This window comes from Heliconius melpomene, chromosome 20 (assembly GCF_056956725.1).
Source record: "Heliconius melpomene rosina isolate 202511_hmr_F chromosome 20, ASM5695672v1, whole genome shotgun sequence".
NCBI lineage: Eukaryota > Metazoa > Arthropoda > Insecta > Lepidoptera > Nymphalidae > Heliconius > Heliconius melpomene.
In genome coordinates this window covers 2,430,281-2,447,460 of record NC_140408.1, presented here as the reverse complement: position 1 = coordinate 2,447,460, position 17,180 = coordinate 2,430,281, and the positions used below count along the sequence as shown (strand labels likewise).

Here is a 17,180-nt window from a genome sequence, read left to right as displayed (position 1 = left end):
TTACTCTGGCAACGAGGCAAAACTTGGCACTGAGTTCAGCCACTCAACATGCAACGTCTTCAGAATTCCTCTTCATAAATTATATAGAATGTAAAATCTGAGAATATTAAGGTTCCAAGTTCCAGGTTGAAATGAAAATAAGTTACTTTTCTAATGGACATTGATTATGAATTCATTCGTACTTTACAAAAAGTTAATATATTTTCTAATTTATCCCTTTAAAGTGGGTTATTCACAGAACTAATTTATAATACCACTATTTATTATAATTAGGAAATTTTCCTCTAGCTTTAGATATTTGCTTACAGTTACTAATGTTGTGTTGATGTGTCAATATGAACAGTAAGTAGAGCTTTTATTCCATATAAATTGTTTTCTTAATTAAATTAAATTAATTTAATGTATTTATTTTTTATTGTTAAAGTTTAATAAAGAATTAATAATTGTATAGTTCTATGTGTTATGTTACTTTTAAAACTATGAGACATTACATATCTAATATACTTTGAAAATTTTCTTTCCTTATCTTAATATACGTATATGCTATGTACGTATAGGTGAGTGTTGTAATTTTTTAACTGAACTTAAGTTATTTCTAATAAGATCAAATAATAGGATCTTTGATTATTATACATATTACATGAAAACGCCGCAATGAAGAGATATACAGAAAAGTACATAACACCTGCACGACAAACAAAAAATACTTAACTATATATATTTTTGACTAAAGTTAAGAAAATATTGATTCGCATCTTGGTTTTGTTCTTCCAGGTTTTCCAATACACAGGGTTTGGCTTGTGCTTACGATTCATGGGAGTCTGGCGTACTTCCACACACCATCATACGTCGAATTTCAATCACCAGATGTTTCCAATAGTTTTGGATACTCCATTGGTTACTTATCTAGTTCAAATAGCTTAGGTAACTTTCTTTGTTTAAAGCTTTTGTCCGAGTCTCCGAATTAGAAAGTTAATAATAGTATTAAAACTAAAGGAATATAACAGTAACGTATTTTAGCTATTTTAATTCTTTAAATATCAATAATTCTTTTTTATTGTCTCTTAGAAACCTCTGATACTTGGGCGATTCCCAAAAGGCGTGGGCTCGAAACCACTACGTTCAAAATTCTTATACGTTTTCTAAAATATTTTTCTTACCTTAATGTGGAATAATACTTTAAAAAGACACTTATGATACTTTACTTAGAATATAATTCTTATAATACTATACATTTTCTCACATTTTTAGTGGTGGGTGATCCTCTTAATGGTGAAGATGGTAAAGTGTACTCCTGCTCCATTACTGGTCTTGAAAGGAAAACTTCTATTTGTAAAAACACGGTGATCAATATAAACGAATATGCCGGAAATTACAATAAAAGTAAGATATTTTTACTAATTGTTTTTTTAAGTTGTTTTTTTGGAACCATTCCTCCACAAAAACGTTACGTTATATTACTGTAAGTACGACGTGTACAATTAATGGTATCGAAGCATATGGTAAGTGCGAGTCGTACTCACGTAGCAAGGGTTCCGTAGCATTATCTATAAAAACTGAAATAAAAATAATATCTGTTGTATACGAGTCCCATTTAAATATTTATTTTATTCTGTTTTATAATAATATTTGTTATAGCGGCAACAGAAATGCGTCATCTGTGAAAATTTAAATTTTCTGGTGGCAGACGGAGAGCAGTCTTATGAATCAGTTTCAATTTCACGCTGTATCCCGCACACAGCAGGGTAGGCAAAGGGAACCTAGTGTTAGACCTTCCATTCCCCACTTTCTGCCGAATTCTGCGGTCATTGCGTGTTGAGTGGAGTGAAAATGGAAATATAAGTTGAAATAAATATTTCATCCCCTCGAGTGGGGATCGAACCCACAACCAGTCGGTCGGTTTACAGGTCACGACTGGCCTCAGTCTTATTAATAGGGTCCTGTTTTAAGGGGACGCTATTACGAACTAATGTAACCATTTACATTAGTATACTATTTATATAATTAATTTAATTCTGTTAAAATTTTTGCTAATTTTTAGGTGGAAGTCCTAATCAAAAGTTTTGTCTTGGCGCATCCATATCTGTTACACCGGATTATTTTTTAGTAAGTATTTCTTGTTGTATTATCTTCATAAGCTGTACAGGCTTTCTAAAAAAATAAATTGTCCTTTTTTACAGACATGTGCTCCTCTTTGGTCCTCGTACACATTATCTTCAATGTTTGGAGCACTAGGGACATGCTTCGTATCTAATGGGACTTTTGTAGAAAGATATTTAGGTTTAACTGAAAAATACTATAGGAAAGATAGTAGAACTAAAATTGGTATGTTTGTATAATGTTTATTAATTTATTCATCGTATAATATAGAATGGAAACAAGTCAGTTTTGACTGGTGGAGCTCAATTATTATGTTAAAATTGTTATATTTCAGTTGATATATACGGTGGTATCGGATGGAATACGTTATCGGTTCCGCAAAATAATATTATTCTTATTGCCAAACCTGTGCTTGAGAGTAGTATCAGCTACATAGACATGGATCAACCGATGAACCCAGCAAAAGTAATTAATTTGGGCGAAGTACTCATTACATTTGGATATGTTGGTAATTTCTGAATGATAATTATTTAATTACTAAATTTCAATGTAGATTATGGCTCATCAGACGTTGTCCTTACATTTCTCTAAATATGTTGACCCTGAAATTTCTTTAAACTTAATTGTTTGATGAAAATTTTAATATTCAGGCTATATATTGTAGGACAAGGTTTGGCGGTGGGACAATTTTTCGATACAAAAACCTTATATGCCGTCAGTATGATTCGTCGTACTAAAACTACAGGAGCCGTAAGTTGTTTCTATTTATTTTATTATACAATCAGTTAATGCCTATCAAATAGAGATAGAGAGAGAAAGAGAGAGATAGAGGGTTTTAATTTTTTTATTTAGCCTCGTTTTTGATCTACTCTTTCGTATCCTATCCCAATTTCTATAAGGGATAATAGAGCATTTTTTTTCTATGATATAAAAACTGCCAATTCATGGAACAAGTCTCTTAAATTGGACGGAACGGAGTTTCACAACATTAGGTTCCGTCTGTTTATCTATGTTGTATATTTATTGCCATATATCTGCTGTTTATTTTTTTAATAATATTTTTTAGATAATGTTCCTCTATTATGACACCAGCTCAAAAATACTAAAAATATATTTAAATGACGACTATGAACCTATGCTGATTGAAGATAGCGCGGTTGACTCTTTGTACGGTGTCATCTTACATAGTGCCAATTTGAATTTTGATAATTTCACCGAGTTATTAGTCGGTGCGCCTGCGCAAGGCAACACTGTTGGGGGATACGAACAAGGTGCAGTACACATTTATGTAGGAGAAGCAACTGTAAGTACTACAAATTAAGAAAATATTGTAATTATAATTTACCTTCTAAATTATTGATTTGTATCTGCTTCAAATTGTCTGGCCAAGAGCATGATGATGACTCAATAATCCTCGCAGACAGAGATGTACCTTTAGTTGGTACTACCTCTGAAAGCGCCCCACTTTCAAAGTAGTAAATACGTATATAGTCTTAACTACATATTATACTTTTAATCCTCAAAATTTCAGCTTTGCTAAAAATACGTACGTACGGGCCCTGGGATCTCAGTCTAGAAGTGCCGCGTTGAGTTTCGCTTCGTAACACGCAATGTGTTGAAAATTAGGCGATATTTTAGGTTGAGAGTATCCTAACACTAAGCTTTTATTACGAGATGCAGGTTACAGCGTGAAGCTAATAAAAAATATTGATACGTTGTTGCAATAAGCTTTAAACATCTTGAATTATGAATATTAATTTTACAAAAGAAATATAATATAAATTGTATTACAGACTGAGGATAAAACAAGTTCCAATTTATGCATTTATGGTACATTAGATGGGTCAAGATTTGGTACAGCGGTCGCTTCAACCGATCTAGATGGAGACGGCCTCTCAGGTAAAAGAATGCACCAGTTTTTTTATTGTATATTTTGATATAACAATATCTTGCGTATAGCTGGGAGGTTAGAGGGAACCTAGTGGTAAGATCCTCTGTTATAATTCCGTACTTTCACGTTTCTGTAGGAATTTCGAAAAAAATATATTACACTTCCTAACTTACCCATATGCCAAATTTTAACTTTTTTTTTTATTCTATATTTACTTTTGACTTATTTAATTTTTTTTTTACTACAGCGAAGCTTGATTCTTTATATTAATATTATTTTAAAGTCTATTTATACCAAATAATGTATAATCCTACTTAACATTTCAATTTATTCCAGAAATATTCATAAGTGCCCCGTACGAAGATAAAGGTGTTATATATGTATTGCCTGGATGTGAAATTTCGTCCTTATTACATAAAGACCGAAGTTCTTTAGTTGCTGTAACAAGTTTAAAAAATATACAAAGAATTGTTAATTCAGAAACCAACGCCTTCGGAACTAGTCTTCTAGCTATGACAGATGTGGATAAAAATGGCTTAAATGGTAAATTGAATTAGTTAAGCCTACGCTAAAAATTACGCTAAGAATTCTGTTTTTAGGAAGGTGGGGAGGCAAAAAGAACATGGGAACATATACCTCCGTTCCGAATTCTGGAGGCATTGTGTGTTGAGTGGCGAAACTTAACGCCGCGCTCGGCCTCGCTAATAGAGCGAGGAAATGAAAATATAAAAAAAATCATATTCTCAAGTGGGAATTGAACCCACATTGTGAGTCATTGAAACACTTTCCGCCCACTAATGCCGTAATTCAATAACTCAGTCTTCAATATTAAAATTTTAGGCAGGGTTTATTATATATGAAAAATAAAAGTAGATAAATATAGATTGCTATATTGTATTTCTTTTGCGGTTATTTTAATAAGATGGGACCGTCGTAGTGGTACAGCAGACTGTAAGCGCGAGGGTTATGAGTTCGATTCTTACGCGTTTGAATTAATAATTTTCATTTCCTCGCTCTGAAAAAAAAAAAAACAAAGCACAGCGTTGAGCTCCGACAAGACGAAATGTTTCTAAATTGAAATTTGGGCGGTCTTCTCCCAACTTCTTAACTAAAGTTTCCTTATAACAACATGTTAGAAGCGGTATACAGATGAAGTTAAAAAATATGTAATGTACATACATACGTTTTGTGATGTTGTTGATTAATTAATTATTGTTTAATTTTTCAGCTTTAGCAATAGGCTCGTTGAATAGTAATAAATTGTCATTATATAAAAGTATGCCGGTCATAAATGTTACCACTTACACCATACTTGATGGAGAGGTAAGGTATAGATTTACATATAAAAGTAGTAAAAATGTATAAAGACCATCATGGCGCAATTCGGCAGCATTTAACCTAGCCGACCGGGTTCAATTTCTACTAGAAGAAATAATTAATTATTTTTAAATTCTTTTTATTTTCTCGCTCATAATAACAATAACAGGCAACAGTGAGTTCCGTCACTGAATCTTGAAAATTAGACAAGAAATGAAAAAGTGTATTAACATTAAAGTTTCCTCTGCTTACATTGCTTCTTCTTCTATAATTGAAGCAGAAAAAAATATTACACAAATTGCAAATTTCTTGCTCAGTTCAAGGTATAAAGTAAAAATTGTTCTCCACTTTGAGTTGAGTGGCGGAAGTTAACGCCGCGTCTGTCTTGTTACCAAGGCGAAAGAAATTAGTTTGTCTCATAAGCGTGGGAGCCCCATAACTCGCTCCCACGCTTGTGCACTAGTAGCCTCAACATAAATTCTTCACTATTAATAAAAGATTTTTAAAACTTTTTAAATAAATTTCCAGATAGTTCGAGAGCAAGACATAAATTTTACAGTTACTGTTTCTGTACATGTTGCTTATACATGTAAACAGAAAATTATTAATGGAAGTAAGTATTTTTTTACATTTATATTTTTTACATTATTCATACATATTATTTATTTATTTATTTTTTCTGTTTTTAGAACTTTATGTTACAACATTTGTTGATGGAGTTGGCGCCACTATAGCAAATAGTAAATATGAAATAACACTTAAGGAGAATATTACTATTTTCCATAATAATGTCGTCGTTTTATTTGTAAGTATTAATTAATCATAATAAGATATTTTTAAATATTTATTAGCTTCACTTTGTATGCCGCACACAGCAAGGTAGACAAGGGGAATCTAGTGTTAGGACACTCTGTTCCCCATGTTTCGCTTAATTCTGGAGGTAGTGCGTGTTGAGTGAATCGACAGTCGTCGCAGAGCGAATGAATGAAAATATACATTTAAATAAATATTTCATTTTCTCGAGTGGCGATCGAACCCACAATCAGTTGCATTCACAGTCACACACTTGTGCCCCTGCGCCACGACTGGTCTCAAATAGTAAATAATAAATATTGTTAATTAATATATTATGTTAAAATCTTCCTATTTTTATTTTTCCTCTAATCTTTGAAATATATGGAAAGTTGATAAAGTACTGATTCATCACGACAGCGTAATTATGAATCTCTTCACCGAAAATCTGCGACTGCGAAACCTCCATAAAATATCAAAAGACCAAATACATTAGTTTTAGAAATTATATATATGTTACATACACAGATTTTACAATATAATTACTAACAATTTCTTTTAGAATCACAACGAACCGGGAGACTACAAGTTCACTGCCATTGTGGAGGCAGACAGAGAAAATTTGAAACGGTTAGGTGTGTATAATACCAACAAAAAAATAAACAAATATAATACATTTCTGTATGTTTATTACTATTGGTAATATAATCTATATATATAAAATCGAAAGGTCACTCACTCATCACGAAATCTCAGAAACTACAAGTGCTAGGAATCTGAAATTTTGCAAAGGAGTTATTTATAGGACGTAGGTGCTCGCTAAGAAGGGAATTTTCAATATTCGACTTCTAAGGGGTTGTTTTTGGGGTTGAAAGTTTGTATGAAACTTCGTTACTACAAATGCTAGGAGTCTCAAATTTTGCATAGACGTCACTAGGACGTAGTCATGGAGACAGAAATTAATAATAACATAGTTGAAGCGGGTGAAACCGCGAGCGGGCCGCTAGTAATCTATATATATAAAAGGACTTGTCCTCACTGACTGAGGTAAGACGCACGCACAGCCGTAACCGCTGATGGTAGAAACGTTAAATTTGGACAGATGTTTACTTTCGTAATCTGGACATCCACTAAGAAGGGATTTTGAAAAATTTTAACCCTAAAGGGGTGAAATAGGGGTTCAAAGTTTGTATGAAAAAAATTTTAAAGATTTTTATAAAATTTGAAATTTAGATTTTTAAAAGTATTTAATTGAACACGTGTTTCATGGTTTTCTAGAATTCACCCTCTAAGGGTGCAAATAAGGGGTTGAAAGTTTGTATGGAAAAATCTTTAAATCGCCACCGATTTTTATAAAATTTGAAATTTAGACTCCTTAAAATATTTCATTGAACACATGTTTCATGGGTTATTAGAATTCACCCCCTAAATACGCAAGCGAAGCTGCGCGCGTCCGCTAGTTATATATATTATTGAAATGGAGATTTGTCGTCCGCCAGCTTATTAGCAGGATCACATTTTGTACATATTACGAGAGAGATATTTTTTTTTAGCATAAGCTTAGTGTTGAGTGGCGGAAATTACCGCCGCAAAATAATGCCGATACGAAAATAATTCATTTCCTCGAGTGGAAATCGAACCCACAAATGTCATGCTTACATTCGGATACGAGAGATATGCTAGAAAACACAAATCACCATTGTGTATTTGATTGCAAACGAGATGTTTGTAGGTTCGATTCCCACTCGGGAAATGAATTATTTTCATATCCTATCTATTCGAGTATATTAATATTTACAATCTCATAAAAGAAATTGTTACAAATAAGTAAGTTCGTTCTAAGAGAACATACAATAATGTTTGTTTTTACATTATATTTACGAGGCTTTAGTTTACGAGGGTCATGAGACCAATTTCTATCTGAAGGAAATTGGTATTAAGCGGATGTCAGAGGGAGATGGGTACTAGTTGTTTTTGTTTATTAAAATTATAAAAATAAACTGTGGTTAAAATATAATATAGCTTAAAAATATATATTATTAAGAGGACGTCTGTTAGTCTGTACAAGAATGGAAAAAAGTATATAACGAGCTAGTAAAAGAAAAATCGTAGATAACAACGCTGTTCATGACAAAATAATGAAAATTAATAGAAAAATGCATTATTAAGACAAACGACGTCGTCTAGCTCGAAAAAAATATGAAGATATTGCATCTTAGAAAGAAAGTCCGGCTTAGAAAAATTTATATAAAAAAAATATGATAGAAATCCTTTATTCATTTCTAATAATTCTAAAAAAAAATCTGGCTTATAATCACTCATACAAATGCAAACCTCAGCTTAAACCTCTCACACTGTACTCGAATATTATACAGTTAATACAAGAAATTTCAGTACAATCATTTTGAAAATTAGTTAATTAGTATAATTTTTTAATAAAATCAATTTCAATACTTGTATTCTAGATTACGACAAGTCGTTATATATAATAAATCCATACAGCAGAGTAAGGGACGCTATTGATGTACAACGTCGATGCAGAGGGAATGACTGCGTTCCTAAATTGTCTTTGAAAATTGAATGGACGGGCGGGTAATATACTAATTACTTACTAGATTAATAACTAGTCTATAACGGCTTCGCCCGCTTAAGTTTCTTGCTATATTATAACCAAATTTTACACTATCTTTACATAATTTTTTGCCTATGTATTATTTTAACTTTTAAGTGTAAAGTACTATAAAGTTTCATCTCATTTAGTTCAGTAGTTTTTGCGTGGAAATGGAACAAACATCCATCCTGACAAATTATTAAATTTATAATATTAGTAGCATAATTCGTGGATTTTTAGACCAGTTGTGTTATATTCTATAATTTTAAATTAGGCTATGTGAATTTTGTCATAATTTTAATTTATAATTACTATCTAGATTATAAATTAAACATACAAAATAAATGTTTGCAGAGACGAAGAATATGTGCTCGGTTCTAGCGAAAAGGAGAATATGACTTTATTGGTGCGCAATGATGGCAACGACACATACCAGTCGTGTGCACGGGTTCGAATTAATGGTGCTCAGGTAATACAATTTACAATTTACGGCTTTATTTTCTTTTCCTTAAGACATAAAATGGAAAACCAATTTTCCCGTTCTCGAAGGAATTTCAAGAAATCGTCTGTTGATGCTCCTCTATACTCCCTCTTGTATATTTAATGACAAACTTAAACTTTTGACGCCAGTGCCTTCGTCTGAGTTATAATAAAATCTTAACGAATCGGTGTCTGTACATAGAAGATACTTATATAAGAAAAAAAAAATTAATTGCGTAAATATATTTAGTATTTAGTATGTATTTTTAGTTTAGTATATATTTCATTGTATTTTTTTTCCTTTTTTCAGTTTAAGATACCTGATTGTGTTTTAGAAGTCGATGATTGGTACAGATGTGATTTCATAGTGATACCTAGACATGGCACGGTAAGAAACCTTTCTTAAAAAAACAAAATATTTAAAATAAACTAGGCATATTTTAGAAATCAGTTTGAAAAAGTTTTTTCTTAATAACTTCTAAGTACATAAATATTGTGTGAACATTTTACAGTTTTAACGGTCAAAGCATTCCTTTAATGTTAGCCAAAGGAAATTGGTACATATTCTATAAGACTTTGGTTTTGAGTCATTTTGAATATTCCACCTGGTACAGTAAATATGATACAGGATACAAATTCATATTTCTTTAAAGATTTTAGGAAACTTATGAAGATGAAAACGTTAAAAAAATATGATTAATTATTGTCAGTTCCTCGCTAAGAAATGTCTAGAAAATTAGGCGTTCCGTAGGGAAGGGACGAATGTACGGAGCGGAATGTCTTAACAATAGGTTCCTCTGCCTATTCTACCATACGTGAGATACAACATGGGGTTCCTACTATTATAATATAAGTACCATTTTAGGCTGGTTATAATTGCCTATTTTCTCTCAACTTCATAGTTATAAAAATTCTAGTAGTTATTTATACAAATAGTATTTTTCCTTTTCATGACATTTTACAGTACCCTGTAGAACTACAACTAGATATGACTAAAAAGACCAGTCGAGATAAAAATCTTGTAGTGGATGTGTCACTTTTTAACAATTGTGCAGCATTCAGTGAAGAATCCGTAAAAGAAAGTAAAATTATTACTTATTATTTGAATACAACTGAAGTATATATTGAGGGGTATGTAGATGATGTGGTTATATTTTTATTTAAGCTTTATGCATTTTTTCTGATATAATATATAAGAGGAGAGAACCTAATATTATTATATGTCATAATTGTCTATGTATTGAGGTGAAACTGAAAATCGCTGAATATATATGGGGTGAAATCTGTAGGAACTGAGGTCCCTACCTATATAATATAACCTTTGGTCCGTCGATTGCGTGACACTCTGTATACCCTATACAGCAAAATCAATTCTCCAGATATTAAACTACTAATCACTAACTTAAAGTCTGTTAAGACTTAATTAGTTTCTCTAGTTGTGGTTAAAAGTAAAATTTATGAATATTTTTATATTTCAGACTAAATCTTGATCGCAATGTAACAGATAGTGTTATAAAAAATGATGAAATCCAGGATATAGATATGCACGAGGTTTATGTAGTAAGTATATTTTTTTCCTGTATTTGAAGATGTTCAACTTTGAGGGTTTGTAAATATTCAACTTTTAACAATATTGAAGCGATGGAATGGAAAAAGAGCGAATGTTAAAACTTGAAAATATGAAATGAAACAAAAGAAAAAGTTTTAACTCTAGGTTCACTTTTTTCTACCTAAATCTTTGCTAAACGGACATAAAACTAAAAATATAGTAAATTCTAAACAAAAAAATAATATTTTTAAGGTTAGGTATATATAACAAAAAAATGGATACCTTATAGGATCACTTAGTTGTCCGTCTGTAACAAGCTGAAATTAATATCGTACAAATTATGGAATGGTCCTCCTCCTGAGGGGATTCCTGAGCGCTATAATTGGGGTATCTAATCGTCGAGTTTACAAACACTTTCATCGTCAAGGCCAGCAACGCATCTGCAATATCCTCAGGTTGTAGATGCTCATGAGTCAAGGTTCAGCCCCCACTTGAACAGTTTTTTTAATTTATTATTGAAACAATAAAAAAATTAAGCTGTAATATAATTTTATTTTCATCTGTTTCTTTTCTAGGTTATCAATAATGGCACAGTAATTTGGAAATCTGTTCTAGCGGTGATTGAAATAAAAAAGGAAACGTATATAAAAAATTATACAGTAAGTTCTATTTTAATTTATCTTTTAATTTAAATCGAATGCTAAATATTTTAGAATACATTAGAAAATTCACGTTAACCTATATTTTTTATGTTTACGTTGTATCCCTGTATCTATGACAAAAAAAAGCAAATGCATTATATCCACGTTTGTAAAGTGACAGCCATTGAATCTATACATTCAGTGTATACATGTGTAGTATACCGATATTACTTGTATAATACAATAGTTTATATGCAAATCAAAACAAATTAATTAATGATGCAATAACAATCACCTTTGTATCACAATGCGTCAATTGTTCTATAATCTATAGAATTATAGCACAATTACTTTCATTATTGAGCAAGTGTAGTAATTATGTATTATACATATGTATATGAAGGAAATTATTATATTTTAAAACGTAATGCTAGGAATTAGAATAATACTAAAATTGTCTAAATAATTTAACGTTTCATTTTAGAATTGACGTGGTTTAATACATAATAATAAATTAACCTGGCTAGGTAAAGTCGTGGCGTATATGTATATAACATGTAACCATAATAACGTACGATATTTCAAATTCGGACGGAGAGTGGGGAACGGAGAGTCCCCACTCTCCGGGATGGATGGACGGATTGCATTAAATTTGAGAAATTTGCTTTTAACTCTATTTACGTGGATTTACAACAACAAAATGTACATTTGTTTTCTTTTTCTTTTTGTAAGAATTTTAGGAATGTATGCCAAATTTCAGCGTTATACTCCGCGTAGTATCTCATTGAGTTATTGAGTTCGATATGTATGTATATAGGTACACAGATTGGAATCTTATTTTATATTTAATATGTTAAATTTCCAGGTGACTACGTTCAACACAAAGCATTGTTCAGAAGAAAACACTGAAAGCGATTTAAAAATAAATTGTGTATTTGATCTGAATCCAAATTCAGTTGCTAAATTTCTTACTACAATTAATATTATAAAGAAAGAAATAAGTACGTATAGCGTATATGTATAATTATCTTTTTTTTATACTTTCACGCTATATCCCGCTCAAGCACGGTAGGTAGAGGGAATACGGGAACCTTGTGCTAAAACACTCCGATTAGGACACTTCCAATCCCCACTTATCGCTGAATTCTAATGGCATTAATCATATAATAAAAGAACCACATGCTTACATGCTTGCGTATGAAGTGAATTGTTATTGTCATTCGAATCGATCTGATAGGAAAAAAGTGCGATAATTCGGAGTTCAACCACTCATAAAGTCTCGAAGATTAGGTTAAAAGTGTGGAATGGAGTATCTTACCACTAGGTTCCCATTGACTACTCGTCTTTATACAGCTATAAAAATAATTTTAAAATGAGTATTGCTTGTATTTTTTTAATATTCACATATTAAAGATCTTTTATAGTGTTTTCAAGAATTAACTTTAAATTTAACTATTTTTTCAGTGGATAACTTTGAAGATGACAAGTTAAGTGTGACGTCAAATTATACTTTATATCTTGAACCAACAGCTGAAACTCTTCTTCAAACGTAAGTTATAAAGATTTTTGGTATAAACTAGTTATATTTAATTTTCTTCATTAATTAAAAATCCTAGCTTCAAAGTGCTAAGACACTCCGCGTCAAATTTTGCGGAAAGTAGTGAACTTACCGCAAAATTTCCGGGACATTTTCTATTGTCTGACGAAACTTAACGCCGCTTTGTCTTTTTACTAGAGCCAAGATATAAAAAATATTTATTACCTCGAACTCACATTCGTGAGGTGTCGCTACTCTTCTTCTCTTTTTAAACACAAAATATTTTTATCTTCCCCGCAAGTTCAAAGTCTAGTTGAGTGATCAATCCGTCGACTAATCCATCATATCTATGGATAGATCAGGACGGCAGACTTGTCCATAGACTATAATATCAACTAATCAATCTTGAGCGATTTTTAAATTATTAAATTCTAAAACTCTTTAATTTAAGACTAAAAAAACTTATTTTTATTATATTATTTATATTAAAATACTTATTTTTATTATATTTTTTAGGTTAACAACTACATTATCGTATCAAGTCGACGGTGGTTTCGGAAATAACAAAAACCTTATCATCGCTTCATCGGTTTTGCTCGGCCTTTTGATTTTGGTGGTGGTGATTATAGTGCTATGTAAGGTACGTCTTTTATGGCTTGATGGCATGGTGGGGGTGGTTTGATGGCATGGTCGTCTATTTAAAGTCCCGATTTCGGTGAAGGTAAAAGTGCAAACATTTTACTCATTTACAGTCCGCTAGGTCTAAGCTGAGCTGAACATTTGAGTGAGGGTTAATAAAAAATATTTTTATATTTTTTCTCCCTGTACTTTATAATCACTCACACAAATGCAAGGCTCATTTTAAACCTCATAAACTGTTTTTGGAAAATTCAAGTTATGAACACAAAAAAAACATATTTTCATTCGTTTTAGCGTTTTTAGTTTCAAATTTATTTAGAAAAAATAGCAAAGATTTAGGTAATATTTATATAGTTTAAATATAAAGTTGCCCCCTGCAGATAGAATATTTTCCTTTTCCATTATATCTTTCATCAGAAATGTTAATGCTGTTTTCACTAGTGATTCAAGAGATATGTATCCATTTGATATGAGAGAAAATACGACGAGAAGAAAATATATTTATATAATATAATGTTAAAAATACTAAAGAGATCGACTTGGCTCAGTGGCACAGTCTTTGACTGTAGGATTCGATTTCCATTCAGAGGAATTATTTATTTTTAACTTTTAGATTTGGTAATAAGACAAATCGCGGCGTTAAGTTCTGCCACAAAACACACAATGTTTCCAAAATTGGGTTCCTCTTTATACCTTGCTATACAAAAAATATAGCGAAAAGCTGAGAAGTTATGATTTATATTTTTTAATGGTAGAAATATATAAATATAATATTATGTATACAGAGTAATGAATTACTCACTTCTTAGCAATTTGCTTGCACAAAAAAAAAAAATATATATATAATAGGTACGTGAAGTAATCCTTCTATTTTTCAACTATTGTACCTAAAGTTTCAAAAGAATGAGGTAGCTTATAAAAGTTCCCTTTGTAACTTTAATACTGATGTATATCAGTTAGCAGTTTTTAAGTAGTAGCGTGAACTTTAGAAGAATACGAAGAAATGCTTAAACTAAAATTTCTTTACAAATTTCTTGTGGTCATAAGAAGATTGCACTTATTAGCAGGGATGTCTAATTTTTCACCCCATCTCTTAAAACTCAGATTATGTTTGTATGTCGGTTACATTTTTTTTTTTTCAGTAGAAAATAAATCGGATATCATGGTCTGTGCTCCATTTTTAAACTATAACTAGCTATAAAAATAAATATAGTGTAAATAAATAAATAAATAATATAACTAGCTATAAAAATAAACATACACTTTTCAATTCAACTTTCAGTGAAAACCCGGTCAAAACATTCGATTCCCAATAAGAAATGTGAATGATTTTCAATTCCTCTCTCTGGGACACGACAATTCGCGGCGTTGAGTTTCGCCACTCAACGCCGCGAAAAGTTTTATCACTAGATTAAACAGAAGAGAAGTGAAGCCAATGTTAAAAAAGATAAAGATAAACATCACAGAAAATGTGGTTTTACTTAAATTCCCATAGAAATTCGCATATTTACAACAACAAACAAACATAACAATCTAAATATTGTTTCTAGGTTGGGTTTTTCAAAAGAGCTGAAAAGACCAAATTGGACGCCCTGAAGGAGGAGATAAGACGGGAGAGCACCGTAAGTGGTCGCGTTACGTAATTTTATTAAGCCTAATGGCGTGTATCAATTACACTTGACGATAATGTTATTACCGGCTCACGAAATATATATTTTTTAGGGCAGTGGGTACTTCCTTGTATGTACGAGTGGTTGTTCCTATGTTTTTTTGCTACTTTTGTTTCATTTATACAAAATTTCTTAGGAAAATTAGAGTGTTACTGTCATCTTTATACATATATAATGAAAATCTAATATGGTTTTTAATATTCAGGAGGACATCATGGAACAGTTGTGAGTTCCAATATTAGTCTAATATGGTCAATTGTTTTAATTTCTTCGCTTTGGTAAGAAAACAAAGGGCGATGTAGTATTCACCCGCTTGACACGAAATGTCTCAAAAATTAAGTGAAAAGGAGGGACTCTGTTCCATACTTTTCACCTAATTTTTGAGACATTTTCTTAACAATAGGTTCCCTCTGGCTATCATGCTATATGCGGAATATGTATAGCAAGATAGGTAGGGGAAATACATTTACTACTATTTTGGTTTCGTGGTTATTCGTGAATAGATGTAATATTTTCGTAATGAAAGTGATGTCTTTGTGTAACAAAATTGTTTCGAAAGAAAAAGGGGTTCTGGAAATAATTTTGTAAAATGACTTATTTCCTCTATGTATGCAATATAGAGTTTAATGTATATATCTATTACTTTTACTATTTTTTAGAGGTACGAAATGATTAATAAAAAAGTATTTCTTTCAATTACAGCGGCGACCTGCTCCTAAGACTGATAACTCTAAAGAAGAAGAAAGCGCCGAAGAGGTTCGCAATATTGAAGGTTTTATTTTATAAACATTTTACAGATGACTGATGATAATTGTAACAAACGAGTTTGAATTTTTGCCTAGGAATCGAGAGTGCGGCTTTAGGTTCCGCCACTTAACATGCTTTCAATACTTCGAAATTCAATTAGTTCGGATAATCTATGAAAATTATATAACTCAATTTTTTTTATTATCTATATTTTTTTATAAAACATGTTTTTTTTATATAACGTTTATTTTATATCTTCAGAGTGACATAGACATAGAAGTTATAGAATACGACATGCCCCTACATGAAGGAAATACTCAAAACGCAGGTGACTTCGTCGCTTTAATCGCAGAAGAAAAGTTGTGAAATATCTAATTGTAAATTGAATATTAATATGTAATACTATAACTTTTAATTAAGTAATAATTTAAATCGTTATAAACTAATTGAGGCCAGTTGTGGCGCAGGGACACAAACGTGAAAGCTGAAGACGACAGTTAGTGTGTTCGATTCCCACTCGAGGAAATGAAATATTTATTTAAATGTACATTTCAAACTCTTCGCTCTGGAGTCAAGGCATAGCGCGGCGTTGAGTTCCGCCACTAAGCACGCTATGTCTCAAGAATTCGGCAGTAAGTGAGTGAGGCTTCCTCTACCTACCCTGCTGTGTGCGGGATACAGCGTGAAGCAGATATAAAAAATTGTAAACGATTTATGTAATGCCTGAAAATATTTCTAAAGTTCCTACTCATTATAATATTATGACAATGATAATTTTATAACATTTATTATAAAAGCTAGAAGAAGATTTTTCTTGTTTTAATTTAACTTTTCAACTATGACATTTAAAAAAAAAATATAAGAATAATTTTATTTCAATAAGACTTGATAAATAATTCAAATGAGCTTTTTGGTTCTCAGAGTAGTTTATATTCAAAAAATGTTAACATAACATAAACTTTTGGAACTAGACTTATATTTGTTGAAATATAATCTTAATTATTTTGCGGCTAGCAAAGGAACATCGGCTGACTGTACCTATTCATGATAGTGAGTTCGATCCTCATTCGAAGACATTAATTATTTTCATTTCTCTGTTCTGATAAAATAAATACAATAATATACAATAAGTCCAATTCGTGATTAAAGTGAAGACTCTCCATCTACACTGTTATATAAAAACACAAAAAATATAACCAAAAATAT

At 31.3% G+C, this 17,180-nt stretch overlaps 1 protein-coding gene across 1 annotated transcript; it reads left to right on the top strand.

The window, feature by feature from the left end:
- Positions 1-253: 253 nt before the first annotated feature.
- On the top strand, positions 254-16,463 carry LOC146527505 (integrin alpha-PS2-like). Its single transcript, XM_085204354.1, has 26 exons — positions 254-342; positions 775-924; positions 1,252-1,383; positions 2,042-2,106; positions 2,181-2,325; positions 2,435-2,608; positions 2,765-2,850; positions 3,167-3,403; positions 3,894-3,999; positions 4,328-4,534; positions 5,220-5,314; positions 5,837-5,921; positions 5,998-6,113; positions 6,663-6,735; positions 8,566-8,692; positions 9,066-9,180; positions 9,502-9,579; positions 10,156-10,322; positions 10,670-10,751; positions 11,316-11,399; positions 12,247-12,382; positions 12,822-12,930; positions 13,435-13,558; positions 15,108-15,179; positions 15,930-15,983; positions 16,236-16,463. The coding sequence occupies exons 1-26, from the start codon at positions 336-338 to the stop codon at positions 16,338-16,340; spliced, it is 2,931 nt and encodes a 976-aa protein (XP_085060480.1). The 5' UTR covers positions 254-335; the 3' UTR covers positions 16,341-16,463.
- The last annotated feature ends 717 nt before the right edge of the window (positions 16,464-17,180 follow it).